The sequence below is a fragment of the Tuber melanosporum genome (genome assembly GCF_000151645.1).
Source record: "Tuber melanosporum whole genome shotgun sequence assembly, scaffold_140, strain Mel28".
In the NCBI taxonomy this organism is placed as follows: domain Eukaryota; kingdom Fungi; phylum Ascomycota; class Pezizomycetes; order Pezizales; family Tuberaceae; genus Tuber; species Tuber melanosporum.
The window spans coordinates 78,059-95,525 of record NW_003298798.1 but is presented as its reverse complement, the minus strand read 5'-3'; the positions used below and the strand labels follow the sequence as shown (position 1 = coordinate 95,525).

General features: G+C 45.0%; 3 protein-coding genes; 2 read left to right on the top strand and 1 right to left on the bottom strand.

The window, feature by feature from the left end:
• Window positions 1-3,776: 3,776 nt before the first annotated feature.
• GSTUM_00002657001 (uncharacterized protein) lies at window positions 3,777-5,484 on the top strand (the record flags this gene model as incomplete). XM_002836352.2 has 7 exons in its annotated part: window positions 3,777-3,927; window positions 4,018-4,181; window positions 4,260-4,474; window positions 4,541-4,856; window positions 4,935-5,035; window positions 5,090-5,174; window positions 5,243-5,484. Exons 1-7 carry the CDS (start codon window positions 3,857-3,859, stop codon window positions 5,482-5,484), a joined length of 1,194 nt encoding a protein of 397 aa, XP_002836398.1. The 5' UTR covers window positions 3,777-3,856.
• A 1,894-nt stretch (window positions 5,485-7,378) lies between these two features.
• On the bottom strand, window positions 7,379-11,159 carry GSTUM_00002656001 (uncharacterized protein). XM_002836351.2 has 7 exons: window positions 10,615-11,159; window positions 10,172-10,461; window positions 9,829-10,112; window positions 9,265-9,770; window positions 8,943-9,214; window positions 8,216-8,883; window positions 7,379-8,161 (listed from the first exon to the last, which is right to left on the bottom strand). Exons 1-7 carry the CDS (start codon window positions 10,938-10,940, stop codon window positions 7,637-7,639), a joined length of 2,871 nt encoding a protein of 956 aa, XP_002836397.1. The 5' UTR covers window positions 10,941-11,159; the 3' UTR covers window positions 7,379-7,636.
• A 3,711-nt stretch (window positions 11,160-14,870) lies between these two features.
• GSTUM_00002655001 (uncharacterized protein) lies at window positions 14,871-17,301 on the top strand. XM_002836350.2 has 4 exons: window positions 14,871-15,951; window positions 16,005-16,113; window positions 16,165-16,763; window positions 16,819-17,301. The coding sequence occupies exons 1-4, from the start codon at window positions 14,933-14,935 to the stop codon at window positions 16,964-16,966; spliced, it is 1,875 nt and encodes a 624-aa protein (XP_002836396.1). The 5' UTR covers window positions 14,871-14,932; the 3' UTR covers window positions 16,967-17,301.
• Window positions 17,302-17,467: the final 166 nt, after the last annotated feature.

Below are 17,467 nucleotides of genomic sequence, written 5' to 3'. Positions count from 1 at the left end.
TTTCTGACAATTTATGTCTTATCAATTGTACTCTTAACATTCCCTATGTACTCAAGTGAAGATCGAAGAACTTCTAGTATATGTGAATGGAACAGTCAACACACCTTCAATTCCTGCCAAATAGGCTCTTATTAAAATGGAGAAACTCAGTCTCCAAAAGGCACATAATCTGGATTCAAAGACAAAACATCTCAAGAAGGAATAGTATTTACTTGATATAGTAGATGACTTCCCAAGCTAACCGGACACCTCCCCTACTCGGACAGATGCTGATTGGTGGAGTTTGTATGAAGAGATGAGTGTGATCAGCACAATAATACCAGTTCATCTAGGTAAACTACTTGAAAGTTTTTTATTTGAGTTTAGCTGTCCAGCTGAGGGGAGTATCCATGTGGCTTGAAAGGCTGTCTATAGCTGAATATATTGTCAAACCATGTTGAGCTTCATTACAGCTAGCAGTAAAAAAAAAAAAAAAAAAGATAAAATAGCCAAAATGGTTACTTTGTATGTAATTAGACAGTTCAGTATATAGTTACACCGTACTGTCTCAGATCTCGATAATACGAATACCTTACTGTTCTGTAAAAATATCTATCAACTCTGAATTTCTTTCCACTAAAGCCTGACCTGTTGTCCTGAATCTCTCACTATGCCAGACATGTTCTTCATATTTTAGCTATACAGGAGAGCAAGGTGCCAATGTGCTCAGGCCAATTGATCAACCTTAGTTTTAAGGTTTTATTTTCATATTTTCTTACTAAAGCTGTATGGTATAACATGTTTGCAAGGTACTAATCACATTTCAGAGTAAGGTATGATAGTTAACAGGGAGTCTGCTCTACCTGAGAGGCGATGAGTGCTGCGAACTGAGGAGGCTTCTAAGGTGTACTGGGAAAACTAAAGAGTAACTCTTCAACTAAGTATATTAAAAATACTATCTGTTGAAGTCTGCCTTCTCCATTGTTGAATCAGGTTGTCTTTAAATATACAAATCTGTTCATATCTAGCATGAATAAAACTAATCAAAGGTATTAAGCCATACACTTTAGTAAAACAACTTAAGTATTAAAACGATTCTTAAAGCAAAATATAAAGCAAAACCAAGCATCAAACAATACTTGAAACAAATCAAGTATTAAAGCGATACTTAAAACAAAGCATTAAATAAAACCCTTAACCAAGTACTCCTACCGGTTATATATAGCAAAAAAATAAAAATAAAAGAAACTCATTATGACAACAACTGTATTAGTCATTAACTATACTAGAGTACCAGCAAAAAGGCCCCTCCATAGTGTGCCAGGAGGACATTGAAAAGCCATCTAAAAACTGCAATGTTCAGACAGTTTTCAGGACAAGACTCAGAGTGAAAGTTATCAAGTAGCTCAAAGTAGATTAACCACTCCACTACTCGATAAACCCTACATCCTGGCACACTGAGAATTCAAATCCAAATCTGGTCAGATTCAAACCCACAACCTAGAAGTAATAGGAAATGGGCCAACATACCTACTACCCACTAGACCACCAGAAGACTTATATACTTCACACATCGGAGACATATATTATATATTTCTCTATCTATACTGGCTAGTTTGAGAGGTCATCTACTTACAATTTCCTTTATCATGTAAAATTTTGACATAAAAATTACTTCAATTATCCGTAACTCCAATTTTTGAATTATAATTACTCATTTGCCTTCAATATTATGACCAATTAACTAACAAGAATAACTACTAACTTAATGCAATAACTGCATACACCCTCATAATATTATAAAAATATCAAGATTTATTGTAAATCTCATAGTTCAAATTCACTTCAGATTTAAGGCACGATTAATTTTCTGTCCTCTTACAGAAGTGACCATTCAGTTACCATAAATGGCCATTCAATGAAAAATAAAAATAAAAAACCTTTCACTACAACTTGTTCAACCATATAGTCACACCTCGCTGTCCCAGATGGCCAAAATCTGCAGAATCTGTCTGGGATAGCTGATTATATGGTACAACAGGGTATATTCTGGTGTAAAAAAATTTGGAGCTCCGAGAATTTCATTTGAGACAATAGAGAATTCAGGAGAGAATGGTCCAGAACTGTCTAAGTATTCCATGAACTGCCAGCAGCTGCCATGTGCGTGACTTCACTAGATGAGATTTGGACTTGTTGGTGGGTGTGTTGCCATTTTTGGTGTTAGTTTATCCAACACAATTAAAAACCTATCGTGACAGCATATTTTTGACCATCTCACCTGAATAGTCGCTGCTGGCAGTTCAAGGGATAAGTCAGACAATGGGGAGTTAAACCTTTGGTGAGAGCAGCCAAGGAATGGCCAATCTTGGCGCCTTCTAGGTGATCTTGGCGCTTTTTTGAAGGTGGAAAATGTCAGGTGAAAACTGAGGTAGTCTGTGGGAACCCTCCGCAAGGCAACACCCTCAGTGAGGTGTGGCAAGACTTTGCTACAAAAGCTCCTTGGTTTTAACTATGAGTACAGTCTTCACCGTAGTCACGACGAAACTGGGCATGGAGGAACAGGGATATTTTGGAGGGAGAAAAAGGAAAGAGCAAAGGTTAGGGTTACAAAATTACTGGCAATTAATCCTTGTTCGTCGCCCGCCCAGTTTCGTCACGACTACGGTGAAGACTGTATACTATACAGTAGCCATCCAAGCCATGCCGCACCTCGCTGAGGGTTCCCACCGTTTATTCCGAGAGCAACGAACTTCATGAAATATCATACCGTTTTCTCTTCGGCCAAGTGGCCTAGGAGCCAACCGTACCCCCATTCGCCTCACTCACCCTCAACCCCCTATAAGAAGGGGGTCGAGAACAGTCTGGCGAATATGGCTAACGGAATATCGCTGTACTTGGCAGCCAAGACTTCGCCATACTTTTTCCCACCCCTTCGTACAAGTACAGTACCCGCTGCCGCCGGCTGGAAGTCAGTACTGGTGCGGAGGGAATGGGTTTACCGGTTGTACCTGTAGTTATTAGGGGTCCTCAGGGTACCGTACCGTAGAATGGCATCAGTGATTCCTGGATTCAGCTGGGATTTGGTCTGTCTGGCCAATTACGTCTAAATTTCTGTTCAGGCTTTGAGCACACCCTCAAAGGTCACCGAGTAATTCTCCTGGCAAGCCTAAAAAATAAAAATGGTGGTTAGAGTATGGGCTATCCCTTGCCTTCCACTTCGGGTAGCGCTCATGATAGTTCACGGAGCTAACTCTTTGGGGAGGAGGAAGCTTTGTTTGAGCCTGGAAACTAACTTGTGGAGTAGAAATGGCCCCCCTATGTTCCTCGGTCGACTTGACATCTCTTAGCCAATCATCTCCCACCCGAATTGGAAGAACAGTTGTCCTCCTACAGTACGAGTACAGTACTCGAGCACCTTGAGGACTCCTACCGGTATTGTACCCGCTAGCTATATTAATTTGCACTTACTCAGCCTCTCTTAGTAATACATTCTTCGTTTTCATATTGAATTCCAATAAAACAATCATCCTTAAAATCCATCTTCCAAGTATGGTATCATACTTCAAAGTATTTGTCAGGTTGCTGCGTTGCTATGATACCTGTAAAAGCTTTTCATCAATTGACCCGCGGTAGTCTACCCATGGCTGCTTCCGCTAAGTTACCCACTAACTATTGAAGCTGCGCGTTAATCAAGTCACGTGCAAGTCACGTGCAGATACCGTACCCAACCAGTTGGTTCAGGCCTTCTACTGCTCTATCCCAACTCCCAAAACATTTCCCACCATAGCCCCTTCCATCCTACGCTCCACAAACTTCAGGACAAGAAGAAAAAAAATCAACAGCACACCCAAATCCAACCAGTTAAGCTATCGAAAAAATGTTTAGGCGCAAGAAGACGGGTAGGAACCCGGTGGAAATCGAATTTCCCCATGATCTGAAAGAGCTAGGGTGTGTGTTTGACATTCCCTCCCACATTTGTCGCTGCAACCTGCAAGAGGAAGAGAGATACTGACTTGCGGTTGACCCCCACTTGATCAGTCTTTTCATCAACGAGAAGGATCAACTTCGCCAAATTGAAAAGCCCAATGAAGGTTTCGATTACTTCGCACATGGGAGACACCATGGATATATGTATGCAGCGAATGGTGGCCATGGTGTGTCAAGGGAGAGGTTGAACGAGCGCCGTCGCGAGGCCGTTGACGGTACAGTACCACCCCAGAAAAACAAAATTAATATCCCGAAAAATGCACAGGAAAAGGCTAATAAAGACGAGCGAATAGCCTGTCTTCGCAGTATCGTCATCACTCGTCTCGAAGGGTTGGGACTGACTAAATTGCTACTGCCTCTCGGAGCGAGTGCGGAAGAACCTCATGTTCCTATCATGGTGTCACAAAATCTGCAAACCTGTGACAAGGTGCTCGTGTTTTCCCCAGATTCAAACTCTGGGGCTCTTGGTATCTGGTGCATGCGCAGTATTGAGGAAGGCGCCTTGAATGTAAGTGGAACCACCCTTTCACCTTTCCCCTTTCCCTAAAATAACAGTCAGACTAAGACGGTATAGGATGGGTCCATGATTGATGCGGTTAAGCGTGCTCTAGAATCTGGGTACGGAGTGGTTATCATGAACGCTGGGCAACTACTTTGGGACTACACGACCAAGTCTCCGATGGGATTCGGCACATGGAGGGCAACCAAGGATAAGAAAACCCCAATCAACGCATTCAAGAATACCGCGCCATCAAACAGGGACCCTGAGGAGCATGTGAGCTATGTGTTTAAACACATATTGGACAAGGTTGTTCCGAGCCATGCTGAGATTGATATCATGGCATGCGGGATGGCTGCATATTATATCGTCATGTTTCTGAATAATAACTGTGTGTTCTATTCCGCTGCTATGTTACCATACCTGAAGGGGTTGTTGTCGAGCATAACACTGACTACTGGATTTGCAGGGGACAATTGGAAATGCCGTGTCTTCGCTTTGGTAATGGCAGAATCTACTCATTGCCTATCCAACATTACCAACATTGAGCTCCAGCAATTTCTCATGCAGGTTAATTTTCTCCACCACATCTAGTACGGTTCTCAGATTAACAATTGCCTCTAGAGGGCCCGTAACTACATTGTTCATAGCAAGCCTCGCGAGTCCGTAATCCTTGATCCACGATTTGGCTGTGCTACGTTCTCTTCATGTAAGTTAGTCCCTTTTCTAATAGCCACGACCCCAGATTTATTTTTATACTAACTCTTTGCTTCATAGCGGCGAAATGGCCAAGTGCAATTGTCCCTTCGTGCTTGGACTTGTTCATGGGCTATCTTAACAAAGCGCATGCAGACCCGGAAAACTGCAACCCGGATGTTCCAGTAATCGTTGGGGATGTCCCAGACCACGATGAATGGATGAATGCAATGAAAAATGTAGATCAGAACACTGCGCTTCATGTATTGGATTCTGACTCGTTTTCCGAGAGCACTCAGGAGGGAACGGCTGCAGAAGCTTAATGTATAGCAGCGAACCTTGATGATCAGCTCCTGGAAAAATGAAATAACAATTTCTTCATAGCCAATGTTCTTGCGATAATTGCCGTGCCCCGTTATCTTTTTTTTTTCTTTTTCCTCTTTACTCACGGATGTGCGAGAGAGGGAGTATCAGCGCCTTCAAGACATCATCACAGTAGACCGACACCTCCGTCTCCTAGTTAGCTTACTATAGCTCGTGAATTAATGGAACAGAAGTCGGAGGTCGTTCGGGGCGCACACACGGTGCAAATACAACCAGAGACAATTCTCCCACCAGCACCACCATACATCTCGTGTGCCCCATTTACCGTTTCAAACATATATACTTCTCCCCTAACACCATCACTCTACACTCTCCTCTCCTCAAAAAACCTATCACTCACCGCGATTGGTAATCTAACAACTACTGCGCCACCAGCCAACTCTATGAAGTGCTTCCGCCTTACTTTTTTTTTTTTTTTTTTCCCTCCCTTTTATCCGCAACTTTGCAATGAGGGCCCTTGGTCGTAGTTATGATACCAGCGGATTTTGAGAGCGGGAATCATAACGTATCATCATACCGGTGCCCCTGCCGTCACCCCCCTCCCATACCCAATCTCTGCCTCTACACTTATTCCCCATTCCATAGCTCCGCCCCTGTCCATACCCGTTAATGCTTAACGCAGATCTTTCACAGTTTTCTCATGCCCCATGACAGATTGTCCACCACCGCCAACCCCAATTCCTCTCCCCCTGGAACCTGGAATCTGGAGTCTGGTTCGATGCCCTAGGACTCGGAAAAGACCGTGGAACACCAGATTCCATAGAAAGACGCGAAGCCACGTCTCCAGAGCAGGTGAATAATCGAACAGGGAGGGATGCAGTTCGAGCGGGCCAATACTAAAACAGTGGAAAGGGCAGTTGAGGGGGAGGAACTACTTTTTCTCCTCTTCCTACATACCTCCCATCTTCCCACGCAAAGATTTCCATCAATCGCATAAAAAACCAAACTAAAGCATGTGCACAAATTATCACTCGCCCAGTTTTCTTTTTTCACCCAAGCCATTCTCAACCTCCGTTCTTTTTCCGCAGCCAGCCAACCAACCATTCTGCAGTCGGCGATAGGTGCTGGAAGTCACAGAACCGTGGTGAAGTAGACCAATTCCGAGGTCCCCGCAAGTTCCAGGGAGTGAGTATACACAAACGTGGGGGGGCGGGGCGGGGGGGGGGTGGAGGTGGATAGCGATGAACAGAGAAAGTATGGCAGTAAGTAGCGTATCAGAGTATGATAGCAAATCATTGTACACACTGTATGATGCCACTCGAACAAAAGCACTGTATCATAGGGGGTTGGGGGGTTCGTTCCCGGCAGTAAGGGTAATATCCCATCAGATGTTTTTTTTTTTTTTTTTTGACCCCCCCTTACCCTTGTGGTTTTACGTGCATTCACTTGGTTTCGCCCTTTGAGACCGCGAGCCATAGTATTTTACAGTAAGCTACTTGCGCTCAATTGATGGAATATTCGTCCGGGGGGAGGAAGGTGGGGTGATGGGTGTCTTGGACGTGGGTATGATAATGATACCATATTATGTTTTCTCCTATGATTCTTTCATCGATTGTGGCAGTCAAATTTATATTTCAATTTTTTTCGTAGATTCCTTGCCGCATCTTCGCACCCAACCTAGTCTAATCACCTGCGCGATGGTAGCGTGAGTACTGGTACGGTGTGCCTGACATTTCTCCAACCATCTTCACCGGCCACTACTATAATATCGTATATCATAACCTTAACCATGGACATAAACTTCGCCATCTACGGGAGAAAGCAACAGATAGACCTTATATGCCGGGCGGAGGAAACTAATATCGATGAAGCACGCGAAGGCAAACAGGGGCATTTTTCAAGTGAAGAAAAAAATTACTATTTTCTGTGTATTTTTTTTTTAAAAAAAAACGAACACCCCCTCCCAAGACGTTGCGTTACATGCCAAAAAAAAGAACCAAGTATCTCAATCCATATCCAGAAGCAAGACCACATTATTCATTCCTCGGACACCACACCATCCTGATCCACCAACACCGTCTCGTATGATCCCTTACACTTCCTTGCAGAATCAATATTGCCAAAAGAAAGGAAAGATGAAAAATAGGCCCACTATGTCTCGTGTAGCCCATCACTAGCGGGACTGGGCTCCGCCCGCCTCCTCTCTGCGTCCACTTCACTCTCGGTTTCTGCGTCTACTCGTGGGGGTAACCCACTCTCTAATGGCTCCATCTTTGGCGTCTCTGGGTTTGCGCCATCTACCAATGGCCCCGCAACCCCGCTACTCTCAGCTGGAACCTCATTACCAGCTTCATCGAGCAATCTGGTTCTAGTCTCATACCGGGTGTGGAACTCAACCTTTCCCTCAAGAGCTTTCACCTGCTCTTCGTTAAGAATGTTGCCATCTTGATCTCTGTATTCGATCCGTTCCTCCTGTGCAACCACCCTCTGGCCTTCAGGCATACCAGCAGCAGGAATTTGATGAGCCTCTTTCAGCTCTTCGGCCAGAGGTGTAGTATTTGGTTGTTGCGCCTTACCTTCACTCTCTTGGAAATTATGGGGATCGGCAACAACAGGGACTGGTGTTGAGGTCAAAGCTTCCGACGGAGTAGCAACAATATTGTCGTATTCAGACATCTAAAACCAGAATTAGTACGGCATGATAACCTTTCTTGAGTGTAAGGATTATACCGAATTGTAGAAAAGATTACAATCCCAATCCCAGTTTTCGAAGAGCTTAACCCTATTACACTGAGCCTTTGTCCAGGGACTCCCGTAGGCAAGAGGGGCATAAAGCGTAAAAGCGGCGATGCTGAGCCCAAGGAATACAGTTGCGATTGTCCAACCAATGGCAGGCCTGCGGTTCAAACCAAGAGCTCCGGTCCTTGTTGTGATAAAATCAAAGACTTGACAAAATGCGATTATGGCGAAATAAAGTGCTGGGAAGTAATGATGGAGGAAGAGCTGCCTCTCCATCAGGTAGAACGGAAAGTAGTGCAAGCCCCAACCTAATACAGTAATGCCGACTTCAAAATCGAACCTGCGGAAATTTGTCAAAGAGTAATCGGCGTATCCACGCTGCCACCTAAGGACTGCGAATGCTTTGAAGGCAAGATACACCGCGATAGCTGCTGTTGATGACCACCAAATAATTGGATTACCGATGAGGTAGATTTGACGGTGATCCTTGCCCCAGAAATTGATACCCCTACGAAGAACCGGCCAAGACGGAGGACGGGAGTCCCATGCATGAGATTCGACCAGGCCAGCGTTTGTACGCCACATTACCTTCTGAAGCTCCCAGAATTTACCAAAGAAACCAGGGTTTTTATAATTAACAAGCTCAGCACCCTCCTGGACTATAAAGGTGGATTAGCACAAAACCACACACCCTGGCATAATTTCTTGGGAATCCTACGTTGTGGATGCTCATTGTTTTCGATATACCAGACGCTGTTCGGAAGAGTAGCACCCTTGGCACAAGTGACTTCTTGTTGTTCAAAACCCCAATCCGGAAGCTTGACTTTGTGTGAAAACAGCGCACAGCCAGTCATTACATGGACAAGTCTAAATTTGGTTTGAATAGTCCTAAGACGCTTCTTGGCCTCGGGCCCATCAGAAAGATGCTTCACAATTTCAATCCGGAAAAGGTCATTGGCATCGCCCTCAAACCCCTTGTATCCGTAAGCACTGCATAAATCGTCAGCAAGCAGCCCTTATGGTTTGATTTTACGACTTACGAAACCTCATTTTGCCATTCCTCCTCTGTAACAGGTGGCCGAACATCATGCGAATGCAATCTCCTATCAGTGCTTATGTGGTAGAGCTTGATAGTAGCGTCATCAAAAACTAAGTTAGGTGGTGTGATGATATCGTATCCTTCAATGCCAGTGACCGGGTTGGTCTCGTTTTCCAGAAGCCATTGGTTGTTTTCGTCCTTGTGTGGATAAAGTGTGATCTGTTGTTGTTTCGAACCGGCTGGATACATATGATTGTGAGAATGAAGGTACCCTCCTTGTGTGTTGTGGTGTCTTATAGAGATGCGAGAACCAAACGCGACATCAGCAGGAACGCTATGCATTCCCTTAGAATTGAGGGTAGCTTGGAACTCAGAAGACATAAAGCCGTCACCATCACCGGGGTTCACTAGACATAAGAAATGAATAGCAAACATGAGCATATAGAACCCAAGCGGTATGACGATAAGGCAGAAGACGCGAGCAAGGAAATGTTTAAACCACAAACGCTAATACCGTCGTCAGAAGGCAAACTCGAAAGTACACAAGTTCGAATGCGGGACTTACCGGAGTAACATTTTTAGTATCTCCAAGCAAGAACCACAATTGCAAGACAGTTAGGCTCCCAACCCAAGCGATGGTGAATAAACCAACCCATTTAACACTAACCGTGGCACCAAGACCGAGCCCTGTCATAGCTAGCCAGAGCCACCAATTAGGTCCAAACGCTTTCGAGGCACCTTGCTCATGGATATTGAGGAAGGAAGTCCAGGCCAGGGCCGTAAGGGCGGTGAACGTAACTAGAGGGGAATCTAAAAGAATCAACCGAGATTGAGTAATGAGGCCGTTTTCTGCAACACATTTATCTCCGTCAGCTCGACCCGGAAATCCAGGGGTAAGAAACACTGACCAAAGATGACAAGACCGGCGCCGAGAGAGGCAGTTGCCGTCGAGTTACCAGCGGCTTTAAGAGTCAAGAAGATGATTGGGACAACTAAGATCCCCATTACCGCTGGCAGCATTCTCATGGCTACATAAGGCACACTAGGTCCAAGGTAATCCTTTCCAATTTCCTTGAAATCGAATCCCCCATCGAATCCAGCTAACCATCCCGCAAGCGTAATAAGGAGTTTCGCAAGAGGTGGATGAACATCCATAAAGAACCTTCCCTTGATATATTTGGTAGCGAACCCTCCGAAGCTTCATCACGCGTTAGCCCCTATCATGTCGATAACCACCCTTCCTTCTCCTTCCATTACAAGCTCGCCATACCACCGTAATAGCGCCCCCGCCTGCCATCGTGATAGGAGCATATCCCACACCTTACGCTACCTTATGGGGAGGTGAACTTACTGCACTTCGTCGAATACTACACTCGAGGGTTGATAGATCTTAAACAGCCGGACGCAGACGCCTATTACTGTCAAGACGCCAAGAATTTGATAGTCAGATGATGGTAACAGGAAGATGTCATTGTCTTTGGACATTTGCCTCGGGGCTCGCTCTCCGGAACTGGTATCTTGCTTCCGGAAACTAGAATCGCGCATGCTGAGGGGACCATCCTCCCGCTTCTTCGACTTATTTGCCTTTTTCCTACGGGATGGCGAGGGACTTCTCGAACGGGCACGGTCATATCCTTTCTCGTCCACGGTTAACCGAGCGGGTGGTTTAGTCGACATGATTGTTCCGTCCTAAATGTGTAGAACGAGTGTGGATCAATGTGTTGGAGTTTTAAAGAGGCTCAGGAGAGCCTTGTTGGTGAAAAATTGCCAAGTCGAGAGGAATTCGGGTTAAACAGCAGGGAGTGCAGCGGACGGAAGGGGTATTAGGGAATATATTCCAATCGAAGAAATGGATAATTATACGGTGTTGTGCGATGAGAAAGGGGGGGATTCACGAGAGAGCGAAAGAAAATGAAAAGGGATGAGGAACAGGCCAGATGTCAGGTCTCGTAGGCTCTCGCGCTTAGGGGAGTTCTCAGCTTTGCTGCTTTGGCAACCCAATCGCGTAACACACAGAAGGACAGACAGCGGGCATGTGCCGGTTCTCTTGCAGAGACTTCCCCCCCCTTCCTGCACCTCATTCCCATGCACCTCTCGCTACGATTGCCATGAAGGTTGCTTGTGGCAGTGTACGGTACTCGAGTATGATACTCTCCAGCAATAAAGCTAGTTATACACCGCCACAGAATTCCCATCACTTCCCGCCACCGCCCGTTAAGAAAACAAATATCATAGACTACGGGTAAGTTAAAGTACCCACTCAAAAGTTTCCGCCGCCCGACACCAGGTTTTTCACCAAATTTAGCGAAAAATCGACATCTTCAGACTGACAATTCCCAACACTACCCTGTTGAAAACACTTTAAATTTCTCCCCCAGCTAGGTAATTGCTGTCCACTCAAATCTCTAGAAGCAGGACTGCAGAAGATCAAAGCTGTGCTCACTGTTTACAATAGTGTTGGACTGTGTGAAAGTGACCTAGATTTTTGCATGTAGCTCAATACAACAAAGTACAGTGCATGACAACCACTACCTACCCCACACATAAATGACAATTTCTCCAGCGCTTTATAGTGGAACAAAGTGGTAATGTGCCAGGCGGACATTGAAAAGCCACCCAAAAACTGCAATGTCCAGACAGTTTTCAGGACGAGGCTCAGAGTGAAAGTTATCAAGTGGCTTGAAGCAGATTAACCGCTCCACCACTTGCTAAATCCTACATCCTGGCACACCGAGAATTCAAATCCAGTCAGATTCGAACCCACAGTCTAGCAGTAATAGGAAAGGGGCCAACTTACCGACTACCCACCAAACCACGGGAGGACTTATATACTTCTCACTTTGGAGACATATGTTCTATATTTCTCTATCTATACTGGCTGGCTTGAGAGGTCATCTACCTACAATTTCCCTTATCATATAAAATTCTGACCTAAAAATTACTTCAATTATTCTAGATGTTCGAACCATCTCTTTTCCAAATGAGTCTTTCATGAATTTTTAATTACTCATTTGCCTCCAATATTATGACCAATTAACCAACGAGAATAACTACTAACCTAATGCTATAACTGCATACACCCTCGTAATACCATAAAAATATCAAGATTTATTTTAAATCTCATAGTTCAAATTCCAGTCAGATTTAAGATACAATTAATTTTCTGTCATAATACCGAACGCGTATAACTAAAGTTCCATGGTCTGTATAAATCCAAGTATTGTATTCCACTACTACATAATATTGACCACTTCCTTTGTTTTCTAAAAGAAATTTAATACGAAAAAAACTTCTTCCAACATAAAGAAACTTTTATACTTACTAAAGAATCAGAGGCACAAGTAAATCAATTGAAAAGAAGGTTGAAGGATTAATCAATTGTTCCCAATCTGCAAGGTCTTTCCAATTCCTAATTTACCGTACAGCCTTAGCAGCCTCCAACCCCAGAGGTATAGTCTGTATCTTCTGTCCATTCTACTAGCAAGGGCCACTGTTGTTGCACTAGCTGTAGTAGCAAACTAAATTGAGTATTATGGATCTCTGATAATCTTGTCAATATCTATACATTGTTAATTCATTGACGTAGTCTTTATATGGAAGTGATCCTTCAGTTACCATAAATGGCCTTTCAATGAAAAAGGAAGAAGAAAAAAAAACCCTTTACTATAACTTGTTCCACTATACAGTTGTACCTCACTGACCCAGATGGCCAAAATCCACAGAATCTGTCTGGGACAGAGGATTATCCGGGACAACATGGTACATTCTGGTGCAAAAAAAGTTCAGATCTCAGAGAATTTTGTCTAGGACAATGGGGGATCCAGGATAGCGAGGTCCAGGACAGTGTGAGCATCCCCTGAACTGCTAGCAGCTGCCATTCTCATGACTTCACCGGATGGGATTTGGACTTGTTGGTGGGTTCATTAGGGTTTTTGGTGTTGGTTCATCCAACAACATTAAAAACCTATCATTACAGCAGGTGTTAGACCACCTCAAGTGAATGGTTGCTGCTGGCAGTTCAAGGAATAAGTGAGACAATGGGAGGTCAAACCTTTAGTGAGAGCAACCAAGGAAATGGCCAATCTTGGTGCCTTCTAGGAGATCTTGGCGCTTTTTTGAAGGTGGAAAAAAGTCAGGAGAAAATTGAGGCAGACCTTGGGAACCCTCAGTGAGGCGTGGTGAGACTTGGCTGCAAAAGCTCCTTGGTTTTAACTACAAGTACAGTCTCCATCGTAGTCGCGACGAAACTGGGCATGGAGGAACAGGGATATTTTGGGGGGAGAAAAAGGAAAGAGCAAAGGTTAGGGTTACAAAATTACTGGCAATTAATCCTTGTTCGTCGCCCGCCCAGTTTCGTCACGACTACGGTGAAGACTGTATAATATTTAATTAAAAATATTCCCCACACCACCTACAGGTTTGCCAATGCACTGCCAAAATTTGGCATATTCTCCTTGAGATTGTGCTATGAGAGAGGGTGAAGTTGGGTGTAAAAAGGCATCGGACGAAAACTTTTGTACCGGTATCATACCGTACTGTATCATTCTCCGATACTTTTGGTATTTGCGTTTTCTGATTTTTGCAACACCGGTATCGAATGTGCAGTACAGCACGGAGTACGTACACGTGTACAGTACCCGAGTACGAGTACATTGGCTGTTATCGCCAAGTACTCGAGCACTCATAATAATGTTCCAACTCTGCCGTATAATATATACCAGTATAAGCGTGATGAAGTATGATAGTGTGTACAATGTTCAATACTGTATCATCTCGAGTACCAGCAGTCCCATTAAAGATTTGAAGCGTATCCGGCGCAGTACGATTCCAGAAAACTGCACTTCATGGCATGGCGTGTTCTACAAACCCTTGCGATGATGCTGCTCAAGTCCCCCTAGTCACGCCGGGACCCTCCCCCCTCATGGTTCATGGGGATATCGGTACCAGCGCAGTATGATACCGACGCCTCTCCTGCTGCGAACTGAAGCTTCTTCAGGACTTTTGAGGGGGGGGATGATAATAATAATATTCCTTTCCTTACAATACTCGTCCCCTGCTTACTCCCCTTGCCCCCCCCCCCCTATTTCTCCCTTTTCACGACATTCGTTCACTCCCTGCTCCCTTTCTCTGCACTCCCCTCTGTACGAGTAGTTCTCACCGGCTCCCGCGCTCCCTGGAGAACTGATGCGATAACTTCCAACAACCGATTCTATCAACTTGATAACGACCCTGATTGCTTTGTGGTTGGGGGTTATGGTATCAATGATCTCAATTCGTTCATATCTCGTTTTCCCCAAATTTGGCCTCCGAAAGCAATTTCCCGCAGCCCACAGCTGCACCCAGAGCGCAATATCCTACTTTCTCCTCCAAAAATCCAAAAAACAACGGACTTTCTATTTTCTTCCAAATAACTGAGGATTACATCGCCTTGTGCTACTGGTAGGAGACTAATAATATAAGTCAGTAACTTGTCTACAAACATTAAGTTAATCTTAAGCCTCCCCCTATGCGTGCGTAGTTTACAAAACTTTATCATCGCACTAAGTCTTGCTTATTAACACTTGTGCTACCTTCAACCCCCAATCCTCCTCACCTTCCCCCTTGCCATCCTCCTTGACCCTCTCCATCTCTTTCTCTTTCAATCTCTTTAAACTGTCGCTCCTTCCGTCATGGCCTCCCCGAGAGGCTCACCTTTGTCCGCTGTATTTCTTAATTCTCCGACGCACGGCGCCCTCCCCCTCTCCCTACACGAAATCAATGAGGACCAACCCGATGGAGGAGCGTACAGCGTAATTTCCTCTCGGATGACCGATGTTAGCGACAATGCCTCCGACATAATGGGTCTCGCCGAGGCGCAATTATCGCAAAATGCTTCTTCTCGCCCGTCTTCACTTCAACCCGGTATAGGACGTGCCAATACCCGGGTCTCTGTAAGCGATCCACAACCCGACGCCTTCTCAACACGACCCAGTACGGCTATGTCGACATCTACGGCTGCGAGAGGATGGTCAAATCCTCCACCTTCTCGCAGAGGTTTATCGTCGGTTGGGGGAAGTCAAAGGGGTAGACCGTCATCATCCGCGTCGAGAACTCATGCTCCATCGTTGACAAGTCACGCATTTTACCGACCAATGAGCTCAACAAAGCTGCAAGCACAACGGGGGAAAGTCACGGAGGAAGACGAGGCGGAACAGAATCGGATACGGGGTTTTGCGCAGGCTGCACGGGGGGTTTCCGACAGGCCCCCAGTATTGGGGTTATCAATGCATGAACCGATGATACATCAACACCTGGTTAGCGATGATCGGGCCCAATACGTCCAGTCAGGCTCTGGATCTCCAACTGGTCACACCATGCATACGGCTCAGTCAATAACGTCCGTTTCACCCCTCAATACTTCTGCTCAGTCCTCCCTCGATAATCGACAATCCGCCGGCAATGATCACAGGGTTGTTATGAACGGTTCAAATGGTAATCAACTCCCAAAGCTGGATAACTCGAGTCGGGGCTCAAGCGTAGCCAAGCCGAAACAACACTCGCAACCCTACAAGGGAAAGAACTGGCAATACTTCCCCGGGAAGACCGCTTTCTGTCTTGGAGGAAGGTTCCAAACAGCCCGAGACGTACCGATGAACCTTCTGACTGCGATATTGGTAACATTGCCGGCATGTCTATTTTGTGCCTACTCGTAAGCATCTCTCACCCCGAGTGAGATCATGTGAAACTAATATAAGGACTTAGTGCGAAATGGTTATGGAAACACGTCTCTCCGGCACTGCCGGTGACGTTCGGTTATCTATACCTTTTGTGTATGATGTCATTTCTCAAGGCGTCTGTATCAGACCCTGGTGTTGGTTCTGCCCGTCATCTAATCTGGTCGATGTTTACTAATATCCAACAGGTATACCCACGAAATGTTCATCCTCTCGAGGTGGACGATGCAGATGATGCTCTAGCTGTGCCTCCGCCAAATGGTTGGGCATCTATTAAACCGTTAAAGCACCAAGTACATCTAGAAGTCCCTATCAAATACTGCCGGACCTGTCGGATTTGGCGCCCGCCTCGCTGTCATCATTGCCGTATATGCGATAACTGCATAGAAACTCAAGATCACCACTGTGTCTGGCTCAACAACTGTGTTGGACGCCGTAACTACCGATACTTTTTTGTATTTGTCTCAACTGCTACCTTGTTAGGGTTTTATCTTTTAGCGTTGTCGCTCGTACATCTCAACGAGTGGAAAAAGCAAACAAGTCATTCATTCTCTGATGCGATAAGAGAGTGGCAAGTTCCCTTTGGAATGGTCATATACGGCGCTCTTGCGGCACCTTACCCTTTAGCATTGCTTGGATACCATATATTTCTGATGGCAAGGGGAGAGACAACGAGGGAATATCTCCACGGCCACAAGTTTGTTAGAAGTGAGCGACACAGACCATTTTCACAGATAAACGCATTTTACAATTTTGTCGTAGTATTATGCAGGCCTCGACCTCCGACGTATGTTATCCACCTCCCTCCAAACATGAGGGATAAAGTAACTAACGAGAGGTAGATACGTTGAGCTTAAGAGTAATTACCAAACTGGCGACCAGCGTTTTGAGCGCCAACAGCAACAGCGACTAAGCACCAACAAAAGTGAGGCAGGAGATAGAGCAGATGAATCAGCCCCAGTAGTAGAACGGCGGATATCAGCTTCTTAGATTTAATACCACACTTACGTAAGCCCTTTTATTTTATTTTTTTATTTTCTAACGGCTCAATTTTAGCATCCTAGTGGCTTTAGTTTCCTTTACATCTATATTACATTTGTAGCTTACACTTATCCTCTTTTCCGCTTTATACTTTTTTATTTCTGGATACTTTGAAGGGCCTGATACTTGGTCGCTTTTCTCACCTTTGTTTCCTTTTGCTTCTTTCATATCAAATTTATTGGGGGAGGTCGGTGGCTGGAGGGATGGGACGGAGGGATGGGACGGGACGGGGAAGTGAATAGGTGGGGACCTATCTGTATTTGTATAACCAGGCTTGAAGTGTAGTATACCGCATCTGTGGCATTATTGCTGGCCGAAGTACTTAACTTGCTGTATCTGTCTGGTAGCTATACAACGGATTTCGGCAAAAAAAAAAAAAGGCTTTGTTTTTTTGGCCAGTCGCCTGGAGTCGAGTGAGGTCTTGTGATACTGTGGGGTTTATTTGAACGA

Bases quoted from the DNA above. Each gene is read 5' to 3' on its own strand.
- GSTUM_00002656001 (XM_002836351.2), bottom strand. From the start codon at position 10,940: ATGTCGACTAAACCACCCGCTCGGTTAACCGTGGACGAGAAAGGATAT. The intron at 9,215-9,264 runs GTAAGTCGTAAA...CGATTTATGCAG, and splicing joins GAATGGCAAAATGAGGTTTC to TGCTTACGGATACAAGGGGT. The intron at 8,884-8,942 runs GTAGGATTCCCA...CCACCTTTATAG, and splicing joins AAACAATGAGCATCCACAAC to TCCAGGAGGGTGCTGAGCTT.
- GSTUM_00002655001 (XM_002836350.2), top strand. From the start codon at position 14,933: ATGGCCTCCCCGAGAGGCTCACCTTTGTCCGCTGTATTTCTTAATTCT. The intron at 15,952-16,004 runs GTAAGCATCTCT...ATAAGGACTTAG, and splicing joins TGTCTATTTTGTGCCTACTC to TGCGAAATGGTTATGGAAAC. The intron at 16,114-16,164 runs GTTGGTTCTGCC...AATATCCAACAG, and splicing joins CGTCTGTATCAGACCCTGGT to GTATACCCACGAAATGTTCA.